Source organism: Rutidosis leptorrhynchoides, chromosome 8, assembly GCF_046630445.1.
Source record: "Rutidosis leptorrhynchoides isolate AG116_Rl617_1_P2 chromosome 8, CSIRO_AGI_Rlap_v1, whole genome shotgun sequence".
Lineage (NCBI taxonomy): Eukaryota > Viridiplantae > Streptophyta > Magnoliopsida > Asterales > Asteraceae > Rutidosis > Rutidosis leptorrhynchoides.
The window spans coordinates 333,980,021-334,006,080 of NC_092340.1; the positions used below are offsets into that span (position 1 = coordinate 333,980,021).

The window sequence follows — 26,060 nt, forward strand, 5'->3', positions numbered from 1 at the left end:
ATTTTGGATGTATTAATGGTTAATCGTGGATGATAGGAAAGAAATTAGAGCGGTTGTGAAAGAAGGTTATTTGATGAAGGTGATTGAATCAAGGGTTACAGCGGTACGTATTTGGGTTTTTTTTTTTTTTTAATCAGTTAGCAATAGCAAATGAAGGGAAGGGTAGGTGGTTAATTAAGATCCGTAACTGTCCCTTATAATCCGTAATGACGACATAGATAATTTGAATGGTTGAGATTATATTAAGTGAAACTAATCTAATGGTTGGAATTTCTCTATTTCAAATTTGATGGCATCATAATATTTTTCTTTTCTTATTATAGATAAGAAAGATCCCTTAATTTTACGAGTTACTTTCTAAGATATGTGTGTATCCTATCCACTGTTATCTGATCCGTCTCCTTATACCATCAACGAGATCTAATTAAAACGATTACTCCATGGAGTGCCTCTAAAGTAACCTACCGCTCATCCACTCCATCTCCTTACCGTCGTCACCATCACCTTCGCATCCACCGCCGTCTTATCCGCCTACAATTCATTACGTCATAACCACCAACACTTTCTGTCATCATCTTCATCGTCATCGGCGCAAGCTACGCGTTTTTTTAAGATTTTTGTAAATTTAGGGTTTCATAAGCACCGTTATCGTCTCCGCTATTGTCTATGTGATCTTCTTACGATTCTGTAAATTTAGGGTTTCAGTTTTCGCTCCCAATTTGATATCCTGCTAACGGTTACGTTGGAGACTACTAATCTCAATTTCGTTCATCCAATTGGTAACTGACTGCTTCTATTTTAATTTGTATATCGATATCGATGTCATTATATATAAATATAATTGTATATAAATATAAGGGTAAAGAAAATTTTATTAGGCAACAGGAAAAGCATTGGAAAGACTGCACCAAGGATATATATAGTATATAAAGATTTTCTTCTTAGTATTGATATGCTCCAGGTCTTAAATATAAACCCCCTTATCTGAATAGAGTGTTTCTTAACTATTTACTATTTGCTTCTACCTGTTTATATTAGCTATGCTTCAAGTTTTCTGAGTATCATTCACTAATTTTTATAAACTGTTGGCCTGCTATACAAACTATAACCCTATTAAAAAAATGGGTACTTTTTGCAATAGTAATGTTTACTATCATCATAGCTTCCTACAGAATGAGCCAAATAAAGTATAGAAACCACCGGAAAACGCTTTCATATGTGCTGACACAAACCCGGACCTTCATCGAGTTAGTTAAAAAATTACTTTATAACAAATTTATTTAACACCATAACTAACCAACAACTTACAGTCAGTCAGAACAATACACATGTGAAGGGATAATTCAACAACTTGATGATCAACGACCATGGTGCTACAATGTTTGCAAATTGTGCTTTTGGCTGACTGTTAACAAAAGTTTGTGATCAAAGATGCTTTTTAATTTGTTCTGAGTATTCATTTTGTAATTTCCTCTTTAGTGTTCGATTCAATTAAAGACCTTTTTATTTCTTATTCTTGAATGAGGATTTTTAGGTGTATAAGTCAAGAAATGGTAAAAAGAAAAATAAGGCAATGTGTGCATTGATTTGCCTGGAAGGATGTATATATTCATACTAGTCATTTCTGCACTGTGTTAAGATGTCTTTTGAGAACCTCGAAACAAACTGGAGTTGATGATGATGATGATGATGATGTTAGTGATGAGATCACAGTTCAGGAAAATGAAGATAAAGAAAAGACACCAGTTGAGCAAGACAAACCATGTAAAGGCCATGAAACTACTGTACATTGACCCACATTATTAATTAGAAGTTCTTTATTTCACTTGCTGAAGATGTACGTTTATGATGATTAATATTTTATAATTGTTAAATGTTTCACGTTTCATGTTTTCATTTGGCAGAAGCTCATGCAAGCTTAATTTTAGACATCATGAACGTACCAGATCTCACTCGTAATCAGGTTGCAAGTCACATACAGGTACGTACTTATACACATTGTTCACATTTATTTTTCTTTTTACAAGTTAATTTTATGTTAGTCAAGTGTGTAATTTCCAAATTAATTATTTTTGTCGACGAATAGCACAGTTAGCCTAAGCGGAAGTGACTAACCGGCTGAATATGGTTTACTCTTAACTAGCTAATTAAGAAAGCAGTTAAAACTATTACAATGAATACACTCATCATCATCATCATATTTGTTTTATATGATGCAGTGCATTGTCTTCACTCAAGGTCAGCTTAATTATTTCAGTTTGAAGAGATTGCACATTTATATGTATATAGTTTGAGTTGTTTGAAATAGTTTTGATGAGATATAGCTTGTTTGTTACATTGTTTGCTTATAGTCGAACATATACTTAGGTTAGGAAAGCTTGTGTGTTGTTTAAATCTACTTGTATCTATATGACTATATGCAAGGTATGGGTTTAGAGCACTCGAGCACAGTTTTGGCTCCATGGATGATGGATAGAAATCGTATTAGAAGAGTAATTATGGCAAGTACAAAGTGGTAATAAGATTTTAAAAGTATGAGTCTGATGATTTTAAGAGATTCATGGTTGATCTCTATAATAATCTTCATCTTTCAATTTTCTTCCTGAAATTGAGTTAGAATAAGTATATCTAACCATTGTGTATGTCCTTGTAAACTTGTAATAAATAAGATTGATTTTTATAATGTGTACCTTTATGCTTATACATGGATGGTTTATTTGTAGGTGGTATATGAGGATTGATAAAGATAGATGCTGACACAAGACGGCATGCGTTTGCTTCTTGTTGATTTTACATTTTTGTTAAATGTTATTCGGAGTCTTTATATGTTCTATCGTTTATTAATTTTTCATGTTTAGTGTTAGTTTGAGTTTTGAGAATACTCTATTGAAATATTGAAGTATAATTATGTTTTAGTTCATATTTGTTTTTTAATATAGTTTAAATTCAAAATATCCTAGTGATGTAAATAAGAACCGGATCCGAGAAATACAGCTCAAACCGAAAATCTGGATCCGGAACCAGATTCGAATATCCGATTCAAAACCAAATATCTGCACCAGATCCGAATATTCGAACCGGATATGGGAATACTATGACTTGATAGGACGCCCTATTATTATGTCATAATAAACTTGATATAATATCATTATATTAGGACATTTTTTCATTGTACTAAAGTATCATATCTTTATATATTAGGACCTATTTTGTGGTTTTAACGTTTCAAATATTTATATTAGGACTTTGTTCTATCCTTAAAAATCATTGTATTATGACCCTTTATATGGTACTATAGTAACATTTGTGCATATTAGGACTTTTTTTTCTTGGTACCAAACTAGTATATCGTTATATTAGGACTCTGTTTATTGGTACTAATGTACTAATTTTGTACAATAGGACTACTTTTTTGGTCCTTACGAATTATAAATTTTTATTAGGACACTTTTGTTGGTACTTATGTCATCTATTTTTACTTTTTGGGACGCCTTGTGTATGTCTCAATTTCAAAAAATGTCTGCTAATATGTATTTTAAAGACCTTTCTTTGTGGTTGTTAATTATATTATAGGACCTAATCATTGGTTTCATAATCTTATTACCTTTTAGGACACTTTTTAGTTTCTATACTTTATACGACCGCGTTAGATACAACTCCCATTGGTAGGTCCTATCAAGCGCAAAGGTCCTATAAAGTGGCATTATATGACCAAATTGGGGGTCCTATAGGAGCATTTTTCTTGTAGTGAATTAATAACTTATATTAAAATTTATATATTTATTCAAGTCGAATACGAAAAATGATTTAATGGTAAACATTAAATTAGATGAGATACAAAAATAAAAGGTGAAAGGAAGAGATACAAAATTTATAAAATACCAAGTATGTGTGAAGCAACATGATTAAAGTACAAAATTTATAGATATATATCTTTAGACAAAATCAACATTCTCTTTGAACTTTATTTAGACATAGATACATTCAACATGTATTTTAACAGGCGTGAGAAGTTTGATTTGAATCAAACATGAAGATTGCAATGGTACTTGGGCTACCACTATTTACTTAGTAACAGTCTGTTCACTATAAAAAAAACTGTCATCAAACGCAATGTGCATGGTGGTTGGAAACTGAATTACGATACGTTTCTAAATTAATTACTAGAATGGTATTTCTCCTTTAGCTGATCGGTACAAAGATTATATCATCCGGAAACGAACAAGAATTTGGCAGATCGTTTTGCTGATGGTGTGGCATTGGTCTTGGGCTAGACACTTTATAGGCAGCAAAAAAAGAAAATTTTGGCCAAAATGTTACTCGTATAAGATATGATGTATCTACATGGGTACTTGAGTAAATATTGGAAAACATTGGATGTTTCTTATTGTTCAAGCTGTGAACTTATGGACTTTTAAACAAATACTTGGGTCATTGGGCTTGTAATATAACAATACGAATTTTTATTGTATAATGGGCTGTACATTATTTGGACTTCTAAGTTCTAAACATATATTGGTCATTTACTCTTGCTACCCATATTTAATTGACGTCGTGAACCATATGGCTCATGGGATGGCCAGTTTTTGTCTCATGTTCAAACTAAAAAAAAGAAAAAAAAAAAAAAAAAAAAAAAACAATCCAACTAGACTACGTACATTTCAGTAAAAAAAAAAATAAAAAAAAATACATTTCTTAGGGTAGCTTAAACATCAAAACCTTATCCAGTATGCTTTAGTATAAAATTTAGCATCATCATAGACATACTTTTCTTGTCTTATGTAAGAAATCTTTAAGCTTTCAATACCCTTTTGAATCATATTCAAAGTATTTTGTGATTCTCTACTTTGAAAACATTACAAGTAATTACAAATTCCATGTAAAATATTCTGTTTTAAGTCTATATATATTCATATATCCATACTCTACAATTCACAACTTTCGTCACTCACCCTAAACATACACACCAAATGGCTCTCACAAAAGAAGACGAATTAAGGATCAATGCAGAATTGTATCAAGCTCTAATGACTGAAGACAATGCTCGAGTGATCCATATATGTCGAATAATCCCAAAAGGTCCTTTACACACGGTCACTATACACAATGACACCGTTCTTCATATGGCAACTTACCATAAAAATGTCGATTTAGCACTCCAGCTCTTAGATTTGGTAACGCCATGCGATTATCACAAACTCACATGGCAAAACAATGGGGGTAATACCATTCTCCATGAGACCGGCACCAATAGTGGCACAGTCAAGATTGCAGAAGAGTTGTTACGCAAGGCTCCAATGTTGCTTAACATTACAAACAGAGAGGGCGAGACTGCGTTATTCTATGCAGCTCGTCACGGTAAGACAAAACCTTTTAACTTCCTTCATGAAGAATGCAGAGCAATTGCAGCAGCACATTATAAGACATTTCTTAAAAGGGATGATGGGTTTACCATACTTCATATAGGAATTCTTAGCAGAAACTATTGTAAGTGTTCGTTTTCCTCATACGTGCCTATGAGCTCTCTATTGTTATAACATAGTACTCCCTTTGTCTCAGTTTAATAGTCCTAGATAAAATAACACACAAGAAATGTCATTATTATAACATTATAATAGTGTATTTTTTTATTTAGTTTACAGTTTCTCTCTTTATTTTTAACATTTTTTTTACATGTATAAAATAAGTGTATAAAAGAAGTTTACATCTTTACTCTTATCTATTTATAGAAGTGGACTATTAATTTGAAACAATAAAAAAAGTTGTACTTACGTATTAATACGGGACAGAGGGAGTAATTACTTATAATATCTGTTTATTTTATCAAATATAGTATTAATATTAATATTAATATTAATATTAATATTAATATTAATATTAATTGGCAAACCAACCCAAAATAGCTTAGTAGTTGGAGTCCTGATAGTGTGAGGTCTTAGGTTCAAACCTTGCTAGAATACAGGGCCGGCCCTAGGGTGGGGCTAGAGGGGCAACCGCACCCGGGCATCACATTTTAAGGGGCATCAAATCTGGAATTCTGAGTTTTTTTAAGTACGGTTGAGTTTTTTTTATAAGTTCAGAGGAGAAATTTCATGGAGGAAAGGAGAGGAAGAAAAAAAGGTTAAAAGTTGGAAAGAGAAAAAATCTTTTGTTCATTGATTTTGTAAACTTTTTTTTACTTTGTTAGATGTGTTAATTTTATTAAAATCCAATATATCGTACAACAGATATAGCGAATTGTACAATCACGTATGAATTTTGAAATTCTACTCTAGCAATAGATGTGCCATAATAATGTGAATTCATAAAATAAGTTTATCGATTTCTTAATATAATACTCCATAATACTACTTATTTTTATATCTTCCTTAATTTAATTATTTCTACAAGGAACAAAAGTTCTTTTTTGAAAGTCCTATTTTATTGTGACACAAATTTTGGTATAATATAAAAATGAATCTTTTTAAGATGTCAATTTTTGAAAAAAATGTTTAAGAATAAAAATGTAAACTTGATATTTTTCTTTTATAATTTACGCATTAATTAAATCACGTATGAAAACAAAAAGACACTATAAAAATTTTAACTAGACTCGAAGTCATCACTTTTATTGTAGTTTATCTCTTCAAATTGTAACACTAAATTTATTTAAAAAAATTAACGTGAAAATGAGTTATATAAGTTGATTAGCTTTCGAACACTTGTTTTATAAATAGAGTAGGGGGCATTATTTGATCGATTCGCCCCGGGCAACAGAACACTGAGGACCGGCCTTGCTAGAATATCTTGGGGTGGGTAGAGATAAGGGTCATAAAGCGTAGCAAAATAACCAGATTAGGTTACGAATTTGAGTAAAAAAAAATGGTTTTTTTTTTTTTTTTTTTTTTTTTTTTTCAGGGGTTGCACATAACATAGCAAGCACTTATCCAGAATTAATTGGAGAAAAGGATATAGATGACATGACACCTTTGCAACTTCTTTCCACCATCAAACCAGAATTTCATTCTAAAGGTTTCTTCAAGCGCATGATGCTTAAGAGTAAGATGACACAAACACATAAATTACAACAACATTTAGCTCGATCTATTCTCATAAACTCAAAATTTTATCTTTTTCTTATAGTGATCAGTTCAGATGTTGAAAACAGAGTGAAGCTCTCCTATTTAAGAAAGCTCCAAAAAGAAAAACATGCATGCGAATGGGCTCTGAAACTCGCTGTTTTGCTGATAAAGGAAGACAATTCATGGAAACTGACCGAATCATGGGCCAATAACAATGGTTCTAAAATGCACACATATACAAAAAGGACATCGAAAGAACAAAAGATGTTATACGAATCCAATTATAATAAACCCGATACACCATTATTATTAGCCACCATACATGATTCAACAGAGATTGTTAGAGAATTGCTGACCAGGCATCCTCAGTCTGTCGAACATGTGGATAAAGATGGACGCACCATTTTACATTTGGCGATTTTGTATAGGCGAAATCGAATCATAGATATTTTAGAAGAAATGGAGTATCCATTGGACAGATTAGAAGGAAGGGTTGACAAGCAGTATAATACTTTGTTGCATATGGTTGGTCAAAAAGTTGACCTGCTAAAGGAGGATGTAAAACATCCTGCTGAAGAACTAAAACACGATCAACGTCTTTATACGGTAATTTAGTATTTTATGACTTGTGAATTAGTTGAATTAGGTTACCTTGCTACGTTAAAAAACCGTACATTTTCGTGAACAATATGTGTATGTTTGGTAAAGAGCTTTTTATAAAAAAAAAAAAAAAAAAAAAGCTCTTATCTAATAAAAAAATATCGTTTGGTTAAAAAAGTTGAAAGCTTTTAGACGGAGTAAAAAACTACTAGAACTAACGTTTAAGAAAAAACTCCTAACTTTTTGATAATTTACTATCTATTTTAACAATTTGAGTTACTCTGTCAAACACCTAAGTACATATAAAATATCTAACAGCTACCAGCAATAAGCTACTTTTATCAAACATAGCCTATGTGAATTAGTATCCCTTGCAAAGATAATTTAATCTTATAATCTTTACTAATTAGTTGATTATATGTAGAGGGTGGAGAAGCTAACAGCAAATTTAGACTTGATGATGTGGAACGCTAGTCAAAAGACTCCTTATGAGGTGTTTGCTGACACCAACGATAAACTCCGATCAAACGCAAAGAATTGGATGTGTGAGAATGCAAAAAACTGCTCCATTGTTGCTGTGCTCATAGCAACGGTCGCGTTTACTTCAGCGTACCAAATACCAGGAGGTTATAATAACGGTCATCCAGTTTTAAAGAACGAACCTGCATTTATTCTCTTTACCTTTGCCGATGCAATTTCACTCTCATCAGCGTTATCATCAGTTATAGTGTTTCTAAATATCGTCACATCACCATTTCGGTTTAAGGATTTTGCTTCGTCTCTTTATGAAAGACAACTTTTAGGACTTATTCTGTTGATTATTTCAGTGGCGATGATGATGGTTGCGTTTGCAGCTACACTTTTTATAACTATTAGCACTGAATCAAAGTGGACAACTGAGTTAACTTTGTACCTTGTTTCAGTGTTTCCGGTAGCTATTTTCGTGTATTCATATGTGGACGAATACATGAAACTTTTGAAGGATGCATACAAGGTACTTAAAAAGATAATGAAAGAAGTAGTTGAGTATGTACAAGAGACCTGGGAGTACAAACCTCCATCTTTACATTCGAATGCTGGCTCGACCGTCCATGTAGCGATTCGCTCCCCTGTTTAGGGTTAAAAGTGATTAGTGTCTAACAATTAATGTTTGTACTTTGTTGTTAATGTGGTTTTTACAAGTGAATAATTTTCCAGAGATCACTGGTTAAAGGTAAAAGGTAAAAAAAAAAAAAATATGTGATTATTTTTGTTTATTTTGTTTGTAGTAATGCAGTGTAATAAAGTTGTGGGATTGTAGCTATAAACTTAATCAGTAATACTCCTATAATGTTAATTTGTTATGCATATAGTTAATTAGAAACTATTACACATCATCAAGTGTACCATTTCGAGGCTTCTTACAACCAGAAATTCAAATCGTTACTCTAACTTAGTGGCTTGATATATGTATATCCAACTCAGGTGATGTGTATTTGCTACTATCTGTGACTCATTTTTTATCTCCTGAAATATATTGTTAAGAGATGTACGGTTTGTCTACGTAGTTTGTTAAAAAATGGTCGTTTCATGAACTTTTTTCGATGAAGATTATGGTAAATGTACAATGGGTTAACCCTTAGGTATAACTATGAAGTAGATGATTAGGTTAGACCCAAGTTCATTAGAATTTTCAACAGCCGAATATATCTGGTTTGGGCTGTAAAATCCCCCTCTCCCACTGTCTCCGCAATGCGGTGTGTGAAAGATACCCTTGGGTGGAATTCAAGGGTAAAGGGGCAACCTTGTGTGCAATGTTGCACCTCACGGGAGTCAGACTCCTGACCTCTCGCTAAGAGAGGCAGACCACTACCACATGAGCTGCAACACAGGGTTAAATTCAATAGTTGAATGTATATATCTATCAGTTCCTGTAGGGTGCTCCAATTATCGAGTTTGATAAATGTTGGTGTATACAAATTTTTATATGATGAAATATAATAAAAGTTGCTACTTTGCTCGTAAAAAACAATTCGATATTAAAATATGTTTTTCTCGTACCAAACTGGTACCGATCTCCATTTTACCGAAACCGAATTTACCCAAACTCAAGAACCGAAACCGAGACCGAATCCCTGTCGGTACCAATTTTCGTACCGGTACGATACCAGTTCAGTTTCGATTTATCGAGATTTTTGCCCATCCTCACATTGCAATGATGAACGAAGAGAGTTGTAAGACCCTTTGTAATTAATGGGAGCCAACTCACCGTGTGGGTTGGTGACATGGCACAAATCTCACACCAAATTTGCAAGTAATGGGCGTGGCTTTTAATCATGAGTTGGGCGTGAGTAGGTTTTCCACGGGGGACTAACGGTCGTGGGTATATATCTACGAGTTTTATATTATTTTTAAATAATATTTTAAATCTTTTTTACTATTTTATTAATTATTTTTAATACATTATCACAACACTACTCACTCACATCATCATTACTTCACATGAAAAAACTCACATTGCCAAGTAATCAAAAAAGTCCAAAAAATTCACACCACAAACCCACAGCCCCTCTCATTACAAATGAACTAAAGGGAAGGTTGTTGGGAAAGGTTGATGTTATATATTCAGTTTGGTAAATCCGATTCGATATTGACAGTTAAAACGATTATGGTTTAGTTACCCGAGTTTAATGATTCATACTCATACAGTCATACTCAAAGGTAAAAGTACCGTTTCAATCATCAATAAAATTAGTGTATCATATTTTATATGGTTATTGCATTATCACCGGTTACTTTTTTTTTTCATCTCGGTATCTCTAACTATTTTATAATAATATACACATTTGTAACTGATCAAGCATATTTTCACGAGGTCAAGGTGAACCTACGCTTGAGTGCATGATAGGGTTTAAGGACTAACAAAATTCGGACCTCCGACGCTTAGTCATGGATAACCCACATCGGCATCGTCTCGATTTCGACAGGGTGGCCGATTTGAGAGTCCACTAACAACCCAGCATACGGGGTTGAGTGGCCCAAAGACATGAAGGTTTTACAGTCCGAGTCTTACCCGAAAGTCTTTAAGATCGTATGAAGCTTTGTTCGTACGATGAAGATATGTATGATGTTGTTACGTATGAGTAAACGAATATCTTTTTAGGGTTTATGAGCTATGCATTTATAGGCTCGCGAATTAGGGTTTCGATAGAATCTCTTCCCTAATTAAATGTAATCTTATCCCAACTAACTTTCGTTATTTAAGGAAAAGAATCCGAATTGATTATATCGTACATCCTTCTAGAATATACTGAACCATTATGCAAGTATACGAAACTCGCATCAGATAGTATAGGCACATGAGATGCGACTATACCCGTACCATATGCCTTATATGATAATTAATGTGCGGTTCAGCGCATTGGATGCGTAATCCGCATGGTCATGCATATATGCGTATCATTAAGTCCCCCAGTTCGATGTTATATACAATGAAATTTAGTGTATGACGTCGAACTAGTAAAAAAACGTACACATAATAAAACACAACAATACCCTTTGATCAAAGTGGCATGCTTAGTAATTCTGCTTAAAAATCCTAGTTGGATTCCAAATGTAACCGGAAAGTGCATAAGATTATTTAAGTATATATGCGTAACCGGATACTGTATTGGCATTAAATGCAATGTATGCGTGCAGTCACCAACCTGTCATTTCGGCTGCATTTCTTGCACCCGAGGTGACAACTGTCACTGTTTACCGAAAAGGTAATGATTGTAATTATGCAACCGTCTGTTGATGCTAACGTGCACCGAACATCTTAACAAAGTGTTTAGCTTAAGATTGATACACGTGTACGGCTACCATTATACCCTTGTTACTTTTTGACTCCCGTATTTTCCGTATAAATAGGATTTTGGCTTTTTCGTATCTCACAATCTTTTCCCTTTTAAATCATTCAACCCTTTTCATCTTCTCTGCTAGAACCTGTTCCTGATTGTAAAAATGGTATATTTCATACTCTTACACTTTACATTATACTATGTAACCCTAGTTACACTTTGTATGTATTACTCATATGTTGTTCTGATTTTGACGTTGTAGATGAAGTTGGAATCTGTAGCGACCCGACAAAATCGTCATTGACGGCGCCGTCTACTTAGGTCCTGTTACGTGGTCATAAGTCTTTAAAACAACGTTTGACCAAAAGATATGTCGCATTCATTTCAAATGTAAAGATTGTTCAAATTTTACGAGAATAGTTCCACCACAAGTTACGTTACAAAGTTATAAGTACAAATGAAACTTATGCGACACAATTTAAAAGTAGCCAAAAGACGCTCCATGTATGCATATATACTCGACATCCAATGCAAGTATCAAAATAATGAGCGGAAGCATGTATCATGTATCGTTCAAGGACCTGAGAAAAACATAGAAATCTGTCAACGAAAACGTTGGTGAAATCATAGGTTTAAGTAAGTAAGTACAAGTGAACCACAAGATTTGCAACAATGAGATAATAGTAATACATTCCAAAAGTTTGTTTCACGAGCACCCAATTATCAATGCTTAACATTCCTTCCATAGAACCCCATCACAATAGTGTTAGAACATACACTGTTTCTCGAAAATACATGTCATTCGTAAACGGTAGCGAACCGTTTGAATGAGGGTTTGTCAAACCCATATGGCCATATAACATAAGTTCTCGCTTACACCCGGCAAGTGTAACTAATGATAATCGAATTGAGGATTTTTGTTCAAACTCGTATGTAGAATGTTTGTTTTCCTGTACTTGTGTTCACTTAGTAAAAAGAAACGTTTATATTTTCTCATCCCAAATGTAAGTGCAAAAGAGTAAAAGTGGGACTATGATCTCACCTTGAGTGCACGAGTAGTAAAGTACTTCAACAAGTAAACGTGTGCAAAGAACAATGCTAATCTTGACCTAAACAAATAGGTTGTATCAATAACGGTAAACACGATAGGTCAAAGATGTTCAATTAGTCCTATGGCTCGTTACGACTCGAATACTACAACATGTGAGTCAAATTGTCACGTTTCATGCAAGATTCAAGTTATAAAAGCATGTTAGAACGATTGCACAAACACTTGGTTAAGTTTGATTAAAAGTCAACTTGGTCGGTCAAAGTCAACGAAAAAGTCAACACGTTCGGGTCGGGTCTCGAACTATTTTTCTGAGGTTTTTAATCATATATGAATATGTTAGAACAAGTTACATGTGAATCGGAGGTCCATAGCATATCAAACATTTTCCGTAAAATGACCAACGAGGACAGTAGCCTGCCAGGGTATCTGGACGACGTCCAGATTTTCTGGACGGCGTCCAGCTTTGAATACTGGGACGGCGTCCAAGTATCTGGACGGCGTCCAGGTTGGATTTCAAGTCTGATGCAGAACTCCTAAGTGCACGAACCAAAAACCAAATAAACACAATTTATGATCCGCAAACAATCAAGTCAAGTATTTTATACCGTTGGGAAGGTAATTTGACGAAGAAAATGACTAGACACATTTCAACAAGTAATTTAACACCTACAACAACCCAAAACCGCATTAAACATTCATAATCAAAGGTTCAAGTTCTAAAACGCATTTCATGATTCGGGTAACCAATTTACATGTATGATATGCCGTTTCGAAGGTAATCAAACACACGTTGCAACAAAACACTTATCAACAATATTTCATAGCATTTGATACATCAAAAGTTCATATAAATCTTATCAAACCCTAACCAACATCTGAAAACCATTAATCATGTTAATGTAAGGTTTTCATGTCAATCAACACACCAAAACGAAGTTAATGAAGTAACTAACACTTTGAACACACAACCATTAACATCTAAACACATTTTATCATTCAAAATCAAAGGTTAAACTAACCCATTTCAAGTGTTCATGCTAGTTACACCAAATAACAAGATCGAGCCTACAAATTACATACACGACATCACAATGAGCCATAGACACTAACTAACACCATTTCAAGTCAAAAACACGAATTTAGAGAAATCTAGAGTTTTAGAAATGTTACCCAAACGAGATGAAGTTGGTACCAAAATGAAGAGGATGAAGAGAGGATCACGAATATGTAATTTATTTTGTTGTAAGCCTCCTAGATCGAATTTAGATGATGATTGAATGGATTTGGTAATTGTGTGTGTGTTCTTGCTAGAGAGAAAGAGAGAGAGATTGAGATGGTTGAATGGTGGTGATTGGGGTGGACTAGTTGACCTAGTCAATTAGTTTGCCCCGTGTCAATTTTAGTCCCTCAAGTTTGTAGTCGGGTGCGGAAATTACCTAAATGGAATATTTTAAAACGCGTATTAACGGGAGACGTTATAAACATATAACGGAGTTTAAATTAGTATAACGGAAAAGTAAATGGAAAAAGGCGGGATGTTACATTACCTACTCCTTAAAAGAAATTTCGTCCCGAAATTTAAGTAGGCGTAGTAGTCGTTGTTCCTTCCTCGAGATCTTGCGTTTTCGAATTTACGAATAGATGAGGATACTTCCTTTGCATTTGATCTTGTCTTTCCCAAGTAAACTCGGGTCCCCTTTTGGCATTCCAACAGACCTTGATAATTGGAATTCAGCTTTGTTTTAACGTTTTGACGGAGGTGTCTACAATTTCAACCGGTTCCTCCACAAAATGAAGTTTGTCATCAATAGTAAGTTCCTCGAGAGGAATGACGATATCGGGTTTGGTAAGACACTTTTTCAAGTTAGATACATGGAAGGTAGGATGAACGGAGTTCAATTGAGGCGGAAGATCTAAACGATAAGCAACGGTTCCAATACGCTCCAAGATTTCGAAAGGACCAATATACCGCGGATTTAGCTTCCCGCGTTTCCCAAAGCAGATTACACCCTTCCAAGGTGCGACTTTTAACATGACGCGGTCACCGACTTGAAATTCAAGGTCGTTGCGTCTTTTGTCGGTATAGCACTTTTGACGACTTCGGGCCGTCCTAAGCCTATCTCGGATTTGAACGATTTTCTCGGTGGTTTCGTGAATGATTTCGGGTCCGGTAATTTGCACGTCGCCTACCTCGGCCCAACAAAGAGGTGAACGACATTTTCGGCCATATAGCGCTGCAAAAGGTGCGGCCTTAATACTCGCGTGATAACTATTGTTGTAAGAGAACCCGGCGAGAGGTAAGTGCTTGTCCCAAGCCTTTCCGAAATCAACCACGCAAGCTCGTAACATGTCCTCTAAGGTTTGAATTGTACGTTCGCTTTGTCCATCGGTTTGAGGATGATATGCGGTGCTCATGTCTAAACGCGTTCCCAACGCTTCTTGCAATGTACGCCAAAATCTAGAAACGAAACGGCCATCTCGGTCGGAGATAATCGATAAAGGTACACCGTGTCGGGCTACGATCTCCTTAATGTAAAGTTGTGCAAGTTTCTCCATTTTGTCCGTTTCCTTCATGGCAAGGAAGTGTGATGATTTGGTGAGACGGTCAACAATAACCCAAATGGTATCATAACCGCCCGTCGTTTTTGGTAGCTTGGTGATAAAATCCATCGTTATCCTTTCCCACTTCCATTGCGGGATCTCGGGTTGTTGAAGTAGTCCGGACGGTCTTTGGTGTTCGGCTTTGACTTTGGAACATGTCAAACACTTGGAAACATAAGTAGCTACGTCCCTTTTGATGTTCGGCCACCAATATAGTTGTTTAAGGTCGTGGTACATCTTATTGGCACTGGGGTGAATCGAGTATCGTGACTTATGGGCTTCGTCTAAAATAAGGCTTCGTAGGTCCCCATAACTAGGCACCCAAATCCTTCCGGCGTAATATCGGAGTCCGGTCTCCCTAATTTTGAATCGAGAGACGAGAACGTTCAAGAGCTCGTGTGAAAGGTTTTCATCCTTGAGAGCCTCATCTTGGGCTACCCGAATTTGACTATTGAGGTTGGTGTGAATGGTGATGTTTAAAGCTCGGACACGAAGAGGCACCGCTCTTTCTTTTCGACTTAAGGCATCGGCTACTACGTTTGCCTTCCCGGGATGGTAACGAAGCTCGCAATCGTAATCGTTTAAGGTTTCAATCCACCTTCGTTGTCTCATGTTTAGTTGCTTTTGATCGAAAATGTGTTGAAGGCTTTTGTGGTCGGTGAAGATAGTACTCTTGGTTCCATAAAGATAGTGTCTCCACATTTTAAGTGCAAAGACAACGGTTCCGAGTTCGAGATCATGCGTCGTGTAGTTTCATTCATGAATTTTGAGTTGTTGAGAAGCATAAGCAATGACTTTCGTTCGTTGCATCAATACACACCCAAAACCATGTTTCGAGGCATCGCAATATACAACAAAGTCATCATTGCCTTCGGGAAGTGACAAGATAGGAGTGGTGGTTAGCTTCGTTTTCAAGATTTGGAATGCGGATTCATGTTCGGTCGCCCAAATGAATTTCTTTCCCTTGTGAGTTAATGCGGTTAGAGGACGTGCAACCAAAGAGAAGTTTTCGATGAATCTACGATAGTATCCGGCGAGACCCAAGAATTGACAAATGTGAGTAGGAGTAGTAGGAGTCTCCCATTTACTAATGGCTTCGATTTTTGTGGGATCGACTTTAATACCTTGATCACTTACAACATGACCAAGAAATGGAACTTCCTTTAACCAAAATTCACACTTGGAGAATTTGGCATAAAGTCGTTCTTGTCTAGAGAGTTCAAGTACAAGTCGGAGATGTTGTTCGTGCTCTTCTTCGTTTTTAGAATAGATCAATATGTCATCGATGAACACAATAACGAATTTATCGAGATACGGTTTGCACACGCGGTTCATAAGATCCATGAACACCGCCGGTGCGTTAGTGAGACCAAATGGCATGACAAGGAATTCATAACTACCATAACGAGTCCGGAAAGCGGTTTTGGAGACATCTTCCCCCTTAACCCTTAATTGATGATAACCCGAGCGGAGATCAATTTTTGAATATACACAAGACCCTTGTAGTTGATCAAAGAGGTCATCGATGCGAGGAAGAGGATATCGGTTCTTAACCGTCAATTTATTTAGTTCACGATAATCAATGCACATTCGTAGGGATCCGTCTTTCTTTTTAACAAACAAAATCGGAGCGCCCCATGGTGAATGGCTAGGTTGGATAAAACCACGGTCAAGTAGTTCTTGGATTTGACTTTGCAATTCTTGCATTTCGGATGGAGCAAGTCTATACGGTGCACGTGCTACGGGTGCGGCTCCCGGAATAAGGTCGATTTGGAATTCAACCGGTCGATGAGGTGGAAGACCCGGTAATTCGTCGGGAAATACATCGAAATAGTCACTAACAATTGGCACAGCATTGATGTGCTTCTCATCGGACTCGACTATCTTAACGTGAGCAAGGATCGCAAAACAACCCTTACGGAGTAGTTTTCTAACTTTAATACACGAAACGAGGTTGAGTCCGGTGCAACTCTTATCGCCATAGACGATCAAAGGTTCACCATTCTCGATAGGAATTCGGATTGCGTTAAGATCACAAAGGATGTGAGATTTCATTTTGACTAACCAATTCATACCGATTATTACATCAAAGCTTCCTAGTTCCATGGGTATCAAGTCAATTTCAAATTCCTTACCCAAAATGTTTAATGTACACCCCCGGTAATATGTGTCGGCACTTAATAGTTTCCCGTTAGCCACTTCAATGGTATAAGTGGTATCTAATGGAAGAGGTGGAGTGCTAAAAGAATGAGTCAAAGTCTTGGATACAAAGCATTTATCGGCACCCGAATCGAATAAGCAAGAGACATAAGAATTGTTGAGAAGAAACGTACCCGTGACTAGTTCAGTGTCATCCCGGGCTTCCTCGGTGTTGATGTTGAAAGCTCGGCTGCGCGTATTGGGGTTATCTTTCCTCTTCGGGCATGCATTTCTATAATGGCCCGTTTGGCCACATTCATAACAAGTGCCCGTTTTTGGTGCATTGGGCCACTTTCGAGCGACGGGAGTGGCACTTTTACAATCGTTGGCCTTATGACCAATTCCTTGGCACCGATGGCAAATTAGCTTACTACATTCGCCAAAGTGATGTTTATTGCATTTGTTGCAAAGAGGTAGATTTCCGGCATAACCCTTCTTACCGTCGGAGGTGAAAGATTTCTTGGCAAAGTTGTTGTTGCTTGATTGGGGAGCTTCCCATTTTCTTTTGTTGTTACCCGACTTGTCCTCGGCTTTAGGTGCCGGTACTACGATTTCGTCAACTGTTTCTATCAATTTGCGGGCCATGTTCAAAGCTTCTTGATGATTAGTGGGTTTGGATGACATTACTCCGTGTTTGATACTCTTTGGAAGACCATCCATGTAAAGTTCAACCCTTAAAGCTTCGGGGTTCACAAGATTTGGGCACATCAAGGCTAGTTCGGAAAATCATTGATTATAAGCCTTGAGGTCATTTCCGATCGCCTTTAAAGTTCTTAGCTCTTGTTCGAGCCTTCGGGTTTCTTCACGAGGGAAATATTCGACAATCATCTTTTCCCTCAAGTCAGCCCAAGAGAGGGCGTGAGCTTCATCGGTACCCACCGATTGTACATAAGTATTCCACCATGTAAGAGCGACACCGGCGAAGGTGTGAGTGGAGTATTTGACCTTGTCTTGGTCCCGACAACCGCTTATGCTAAAGACGGCTTCCGTTTGCTCAAACCATCGGGTGAGCATGACCGGTCCCCCGGTTCCATCGAAAGTGTGAGGTTTGTACCCCATGAAAGCTTTATAGGAGCATCCCTCGTTTGAGTTACCGGCTCCATTGTTGTTGTTGTTGTGGTTGTTGTTATTATTGTTGTTGTTGTTGTTGGATGAGTGACCGGCCATGGCCGCATCTACGGCAGTAGCTATCATCCGTTCGAGAGCTTGTTCGGGAGTTTCATTGCGGCGTACACGACGAGGAGCCATTGTTCCTTCAAGACACAAGAATATCATCGATTAGTATTCTCAATAATACTAACCGTGATATAGAATAAAGATAAAGAGAAGTTTTTCCTCGACTCGCCTTAAATTCTTTATGCCATAATGTCGGAACGTTCATATGAGTCACCGTAATATAATCCCGGAAATTATATTACCCTGATTCATATGTGCATTCGACATCATTTCATATAGTCAAGGTGGCGCGTCAATCAAATTAAACAACGTGAGATTAAGATGAACTAAGAGTAGATATGAGTAGAAGCGTTCGAGTATAAATGCACAAGTAGTCAAGTAATTCCTACTTCAAGTCTATATGCCGGTTGTAGTCTAGACTCACCAATGTACCCTATGACTCGAGGTTGACACCAATGAACTCTAAATCCCTACAACCAACGCTCTGATACCATCTGTAGCGACCCGACAAAATCGTCATTGACGGCGCCGTCTACTTAGGTCCTGTTACGTGGTCATAAGTCTTTAAAACAACGTTTGACCAAAAGATATGTCGCATTCATTTCAAATGTAAAGATTGTTCAAATTTTACGAGAATAGTTCCACCACAAGTTACGTTACAAAGTTATAAGTGCAAATGAAACTTATGCGACACAATTTAAAAGTAGCCAAAAGACGCTCCATGTATGCATATATACTCGACATCCAATGCAAGTATCAAAATAATGAGCGGAAGCATGTATCATGTATCATTCAAGGACCTGAGAAAAACATAGAAATCTGTCAACGAAAACGTTGGTGAAATCATAGGTTTAAGTAAGTAAGTACAAGTGAACCACAAGATTTGCAACAATGAGATAATAGTAATACATTCCAAAAGTTTGTTTCACGAGCACCCAATTATCAATGCTTAACATTCCTTCCATAGAACCCCATCACAATAGTGTTAGAACATACACTGTTTCTCGAAAATACATTTCATTCGTAAACGGTAGCGAACCGTTTGAATGAGGGTTTGTCAAACCCATATGGCCATATAACATAAGTTCTCGCTTACACCCGGCAAGTGTAACTAATGATAATCGAATTGAGGATTTTTGTTCAAACTCGTATGTAGAATGTTTGTTTTCCTGTACTTGTGTTCACTTAGTAAAAAGAAACGTTTATGTTTTCTCATCCCAAATGTAAGTGCAAAAGAGTAAAAGTGGGACTATGATCTCACCTTGAGTGCACGAGTAGTAAAGTACTTCAACAAGTAAACGTGTGCAAAGAACAATGCTAGTCTTGACCTAAACAAATAGGTTGTATCAATAACGGTAAACACGATAGGTCAAAGATGTTCAATTAGTCCTATGGCTCGTTACGACTCGAATACTACAACATGTGAGTCAAATTGTCACGTTTCATGCAAGATTCAAGTTATAAAAGCATGTTAGAACGATTGCACAAACACTTGGTTAAGTTCGATTAAAAGTCAACTTGGTCGGTCAAAGTCAACGAAAAAGTCAACACGTTCGGGTCGGGTCCCGAACTATTTTTCTGAGGTTTTTAATCATATATGAGCATGTTAGAACAAGTTACATGTGAATCGGAGGTCCATAGCATAGCAAACATTTTCCGTAAAATGACCAACGAGGACAGTAGCCTGCCAGGGTATCTGGACGGCGTCCAGCTTTGAATACTGGGACGGCGTCCAAGTATCTGGATGGCGTCCAGGTTGGATTTCAAGTCTGATGCAGAACTCCTAAGTGCACGAACCAAAAACCAAATAAACACAATTTATGATCCGCAAACAATCAAGTCAAGTATTTTATACCGTTGGGAAGGTAATTTGACGAAGAAAACGACTAGACACATTTCAACAAGTAATTTAACACCTACAACAACCCAAAACCGCATTAAACGTTCATAATCAAAGGTTCAAGTTCTAAAACGCATTTCATGATTCGGGTAAGCAATTTACATGTATGATATGCCGTTTCGAAGGTAATCAAACGCACGTTGCAACAAAACACTTATCAACAATATTTCATAGCATTTGATACATCAAAAGTTCATATAAAGCTTATCAAACCCTAACCAACATCTCAAAACCATTAATCATGTTAATGTAAGGTTTTCATGTCAATCAACATACCAAAACGAAGTTAATGAAGTAACTAACACTTTGAACACACAACCATTAACATCTAAACACATTTTATCATTCAAAATCAAAGGTTAAACTAACCCATTTCAAGTGTTCATGCTAGTTACACCAAATAACAAGATCGAGCCTACAAATTACATACACGACATCACAATGAGCCATAGACACTAACTAACACCATTTCAAGTCAAAAACACGAATTTAGAGAAATCTAGAGTTTTAGAAATGTTACCCAAACGAGATGAAGTTGGTACCAAAATGAAGAGGATGAAGAGAGGATCACGAATATGTAATTTATTTTGTTGTAAGCCTCCTAGATCGAATTTAGATGATGATTGAATGGATTTGGTAATTGTGTGTGTGTTCTTGCTAGAGAGAAAGAGAGAGAGAGATTGAGATGGTTGAATGGTGGTGATTGGGGTGGACTAGTTGACCTAGTCAATTAGTTTGCCCCGTGTCAATTTTAGTCCCTCAAGTTTGTATTCGGGTGCGGAAATTACCTAAATGGAATATTTTAAAACGCGTATTAACGGGAGACGTTATAAACATATAACGGAGTTTAAATTAGTATAATGGAAAAGTAAATGGAAAAAGGCGGGATGTTACAGAATCTTACGAACCCATTCCTACCACCGGACTCCGGTAACCATTCCAGTTCGCCGGTCAATCACTCGGACACAATACCTTCACTGTTCCAAACTCCTGATACCAGAATCTTGGGTAACCACAAAAGGTTACATGATGAAGGTATTGATTTTGACCGTTTGACTTTTTATGGAAAATTGACTTTATATTTTTATATGCCATGTTTATCGTATTTACAGGTCCAAGTGGTGTATCTCATCATTCCAAGCGTGTATGCCCGAATTCTGATGATTCATCTTTACTGATTCCGAATATGAATGAGTTCATGAAGGTTCCTCTTCCAGTATTTGCACAACAGTTCTCTTTTTTACAATCATGTGCCCCTCAGCAGTTAATGCAAGAATTCTCCTCGCTTTCACCTTCCGAAGAACTTTATATGGACACGCAATCGACGCTTTTTAATTTCGCCAAGGATCTGAATCACTTGCAACTTAAATCTGCTGCGCTTGCTCATCCACCATCGCCCTCATCAACAGAAACGTCCAAGATAAATGCCTTGTAAGAGGACAATGCAAAGCTAACTGCCCAACTTGCGGTTGCCGTAACCGCGCATGTGCAGGCAGAAGAGCGGATCAATGTTCTGATGTTTAAAAGGCAGCAAGAGGAGGATCAGCATGATGCTGAAAAAAGGTTTATGGAGTCCGAGATTGCGTCACTGTCTGCGAAACTAAAGGAAGCAGAAGGTCATGTGGTGTTTTTAAATGAAAGCTTCAGCGATTGGATTTCAGCCCAAGAATCGTGGGGTGCCAAGCATGATGCTGTAAAGGCGGAGTATGACATTCTCCGAAAGGGTCTTCCAACTATAATCCAGCATGCGCTTGACTGCAAAGTGGTTGATCAGCGTTTTGGCGCAACTATGGTTGCTGCTCGCGCGTATGAGCGTATCCTTTTTTGGAATGTCATCTGCCGGGAAATGTTCGTACCTTCCGTGATTCCCCCCAACGTTGTTGAGCTGCTTACTGATGGAGCCAAGGAAATATGTGTAGAAGCTTGTGCCCGTCTTCAACAAATCCCGATCCCCCGTCTGCAATTTCTCATCAATGATCCTACCATCTCCGCGCAGGAGATAATCAATGACAAACTCGACTGAGTTTGTTATGCTACCCGGGATGGATATTATTTATCCATGCTTGGGTGGCGTTTTTTCTAGTGAGGGATGGGCCTTGCAATCTTGGAGGTTTCGCATCCCTATATTTTATTTTTCTTTTATTTTTAAAGCAGGGTATGCATTTGATCGCTGCGTGCGAGGATGGCATATTCTCTTTAGTGTAGGGCAAACGTTCCAGCCAATGCCACCCCCTTTTTTATTTTTTATATTAGCGTATATTAGGTCAAATTTTGGTACATGTTCCGCTTTTATGCTAAGCGGTTGACTTTATATCTTTTATCTTACTATAATTTGTTAGCTTTGATTGAATATAATTCGATATCTCTTTTGGTTAAAGTGCAATTATTGCGTTTTTATGAAATCACTATGGCGGTTATAATGATTCATTACAATTTTATGCATTCAATAACTTTGTTTAGAATAAATGCCATGACTTCATGACGGGAGCGACCCTTCAATCGTTTCATGATCTTTGTATTCTTGCGCTAACAATCCAATGTTATACGCAAAAGTAAGCAAACCAATGCTTATAAGTTTATACTCAAGACTTTTATAAAAAATTTTATAAGTATGTACGCATATACAATCCAATGTAATTTACCCGTACTATAGACAAACCAATGTCTATACTCAAGAGTCTTTCGGCCACGCCAATGTCCGGGTTATTTAAACAAGTAAACCAAACTTGTGTTTTATAGTCTAGACTGTGCAAGTCTCCGTCTTGCGCGGTGTACGAGCGTTTGAAACAAACCAATGTTTTACTACTGTCACCATTAAAAAATAGTATTAGTAACCAAACTAAACTATGTCACTTGAGACTCGGAGTGTGTCCCTATACAGCTTAAGGGGCATGCAATTAACAATTGTAAAAATGCACAAGTTATTGGCTTAAATTGCATGATTCAATTTATTTCAAACATATCACTTGACCAACGCTTAGTTGTCATGTTTACAATGGAAAATAAAAATTTACATAATAAAAACTTTAAACAGTTATTTGGGGTGATCAATCCCTCTGTAGTTTTTTCATATGTAGCACCGCTTCAGTGTTTGTGCATGCCAGGTGCGTTTTATTGCTTTTCCATCTAGACTTGCTAGTCGATACGCCCCTGTATCACTTACGCCAATAACCTTGTATTGTCCTTCCCATTTAGGTCTTAGTTTACCCGTGTCCTCTGCTCTGCTTGCTTCATTTTTTCGCCACACCAAGTCATCCAGTTGGAAAGAAAATGGTTGTACGCGCTTATTATAGTAGCTTGCGATTCTTTTTTTGTTGATTGCTTCTTTTATGGCCGCCATTTCCCTGCGCTCTTCAACTAAGTTTAGATTTTCACGCAGTTCTTCGCTATTGCTACTTTCATCGAATGAAGCTATTTGCATAGTTGGCACATTTATTTCTGCTAGTATTACAGCCTCGGACCCGTACATCAAACTGAAAGGTGTTTCATTGGTCACACCTTTTGGAGTTGTGTGGTGCACCCATAGTACATTCAGCAGTTCATCTATCCAACCTCTTCGGCACAATCGAAGCCTTGCTTTGATTCCTAACCCGATATCCCGATTTGTGACCTCACACTGACCGTTCGCCTGGGGGTGTGCGACTGATATGAATGTTTGCTTTATGTTCAGCTCTTGGCACCAATCGCTGAATGGATTACCTTCAAACTGTGTACCGTTGTCACTAAATATTTCATTTGGTATTCCAAACTGACAGACGATATTTTCCCATACAAAATTTCGGATCTGTTTGCCCGAAATTGTTTTCAGCGGTTTGGCTTCTACCCACTTTGTGAAATAAGCAATGGCCACTACCAAAAACTTTACGCCTCCTGGTCCGGCAGGGAATGGCCCCACTAAGTCAATTGCCCATTTGCAGAATGGCCATGGAGTCACGACCGGTATCATTGGATGTCGCGGAGCTTTGCTTACGGGTGCATGCAGCTGATACGACTGACATTTACGTATCACCTTCGTGGCATCTCTGTACATTGATGGCCAATAGTATCCGAGCCGCATTATTTTGGACACAACTGTTTTGTGTCCTGAGTGCAAAGCGTACATTCCCTCGTGCACTTCCTGTATGATCGACTCCGCTTGAATTGGATTAAGACACCGCAAATGGGGTCCCAGGAAAGATTTTCTGTATAGAATTCCTTTATCTAACAAATACATTGGTGCTTTCATCTTAATCTTTTTTGATTCTATCGAATCTATCGGTAATGTACCTTTGTTCAGAAATTCTACTATTGGTGTCATCCAGTTCTGCTCCTCTTCTTCAATTGCGGTTGATACACTGTCTGTCTCAATGGATTTTACTTTCACTTCCTCAAGCCAAATCTCTTTCTTAAAATGGCTGAATGTTAAGGCGGCTAGCTTACTGAGCGCATCCGCCTTTTTATTCAATGTTCTTGAAACCTGAGTTATCTGGAATAAATTGAAGTCCACCGCGAGCTCTTGCACAAGTTTAAGATACTTTTGCATCGACTCATCATGTGCTTCGAATATCCCGTTGAATTGGTTTGCAACTAGCTGTGAATCAACATATACTGACAGCTCTTTTACCTCCAAATATTTTGCTACCCGCATCCCGGATAACAACGCTTCATATTCAGCTTCATTGTTTGTTACAGGGAAGCTAAAGCACAGCGCAAAGGTATATTCTTCTCCTTCTGGACTTTTTAGGACTATTCCTGCCCCTGCGCCTTCTGGATCATGTAGTGACCCGAACTTTTCCATGTTTATATATATTAATTGAGATTGATATTTACATGACTAAATGTTTCCAACGTGTTAAGCAATCAAACTTGTTAAGACTTGATTAAATGAAATAAGTTTCATATAGACAATTGATCACCAAGTTGACCGGCGATTCACGAACGTTACAAAATTGTAAAAACTACATGTTGTGGTATATGTAGACATATATATATGGTTGACATGATATTATGATGAGTAAGTATCTCACTAAGTATATTAACAATGTGTGATATACATAAGAAATGAGATTACTAAGTTAAGAAACTCGAAATGATATATATAACGATTATCGTTATGATAACGTCTACTAAATATATATGTATCATATAAAGATATTGATACACTATATTTAACATGATAAAATGATATTTAAATATATCATTAAGTGTGTTAACAATGAACTACATATGTAAAAACAAGACTACTAACTCAAGAATTACGAAACGAGACTTATATGTAACGATTATCGTTGTAACGATATTTTAATGTATATATCATATTAAGAGATATTCATACATCATAATATCATGATAATATAATAATTTAACATCTCATTTGATATAATAAATATTGGGTTAACTACATTAATTGAGATCGTTAACTTAAAGGTTTCAAAACAACACTTACATGTAACGACTAACGAAGACTTAACGACTCCATTAGAATGTATATACATGTTTTGTTTTGATATGCATTCTTACACTTTTGAAAGACTTCAAGACACATATCAAAGTACTTCTACTTAACAAAAATGCTTATAATTACACCCTCGTTCAGTTTCATCAACAATTCTACTCGTATGCACCCGTATTCGTACTCGTACAATACACATCTTTTAGATGTATGTACTATT

General features: G+C 36.8%; 2 protein-coding genes and 1 long non-coding RNA gene across 3 annotated transcripts; 2 read left to right on the plus strand and 1 right to left on the minus strand.

The window, feature by feature from the left end:
- The first annotated feature begins 365 nt into the window (after positions 1 to 365).
- On the plus strand, positions 366 to 2,920 carry LOC139862414 (uncharacterized). Its single transcript, XR_011764175.1, has 4 exons — positions 366 to 779; positions 1,535 to 1,764; positions 1,905 to 1,981; positions 2,724 to 2,920. It is a non-coding gene; the product is annotated as an uncharacterized lncRNA (long non-coding RNA).
- Positions 2,921 to 4,970: 2,050 nt separating this feature from the next.
- On the plus strand, positions 4,971 to 8,869 carry LOC139865057 (uncharacterized). The gene is made up of 4 exons (XM_071853610.1): positions 4,971 to 5,487; positions 6,898 to 7,038; positions 7,123 to 7,667; positions 8,086 to 8,869. The coding sequence occupies exons 1-4, from the start codon at positions 4,971 to 4,973 to the stop codon at positions 8,776 to 8,778; spliced, it is 1,896 nt and encodes a 631-aa protein (XP_071709711.1). The 3' UTR covers positions 8,779 to 8,869.
- Positions 8,870 to 23,476: 14,607 nt separating this feature from the next.
- Positions 23,477 to 25,036, minus strand: LOC139864511 (uncharacterized). The gene has a single exon (XM_071853092.1). The coding sequence runs from the start codon at positions 25,034 to 25,036 to the stop codon at positions 23,477 to 23,479; it is 1,560 nt and encodes a 519-aa protein (XP_071709193.1).
- Positions 25,037 to 26,060: the final 1,024 nt, after the last annotated feature.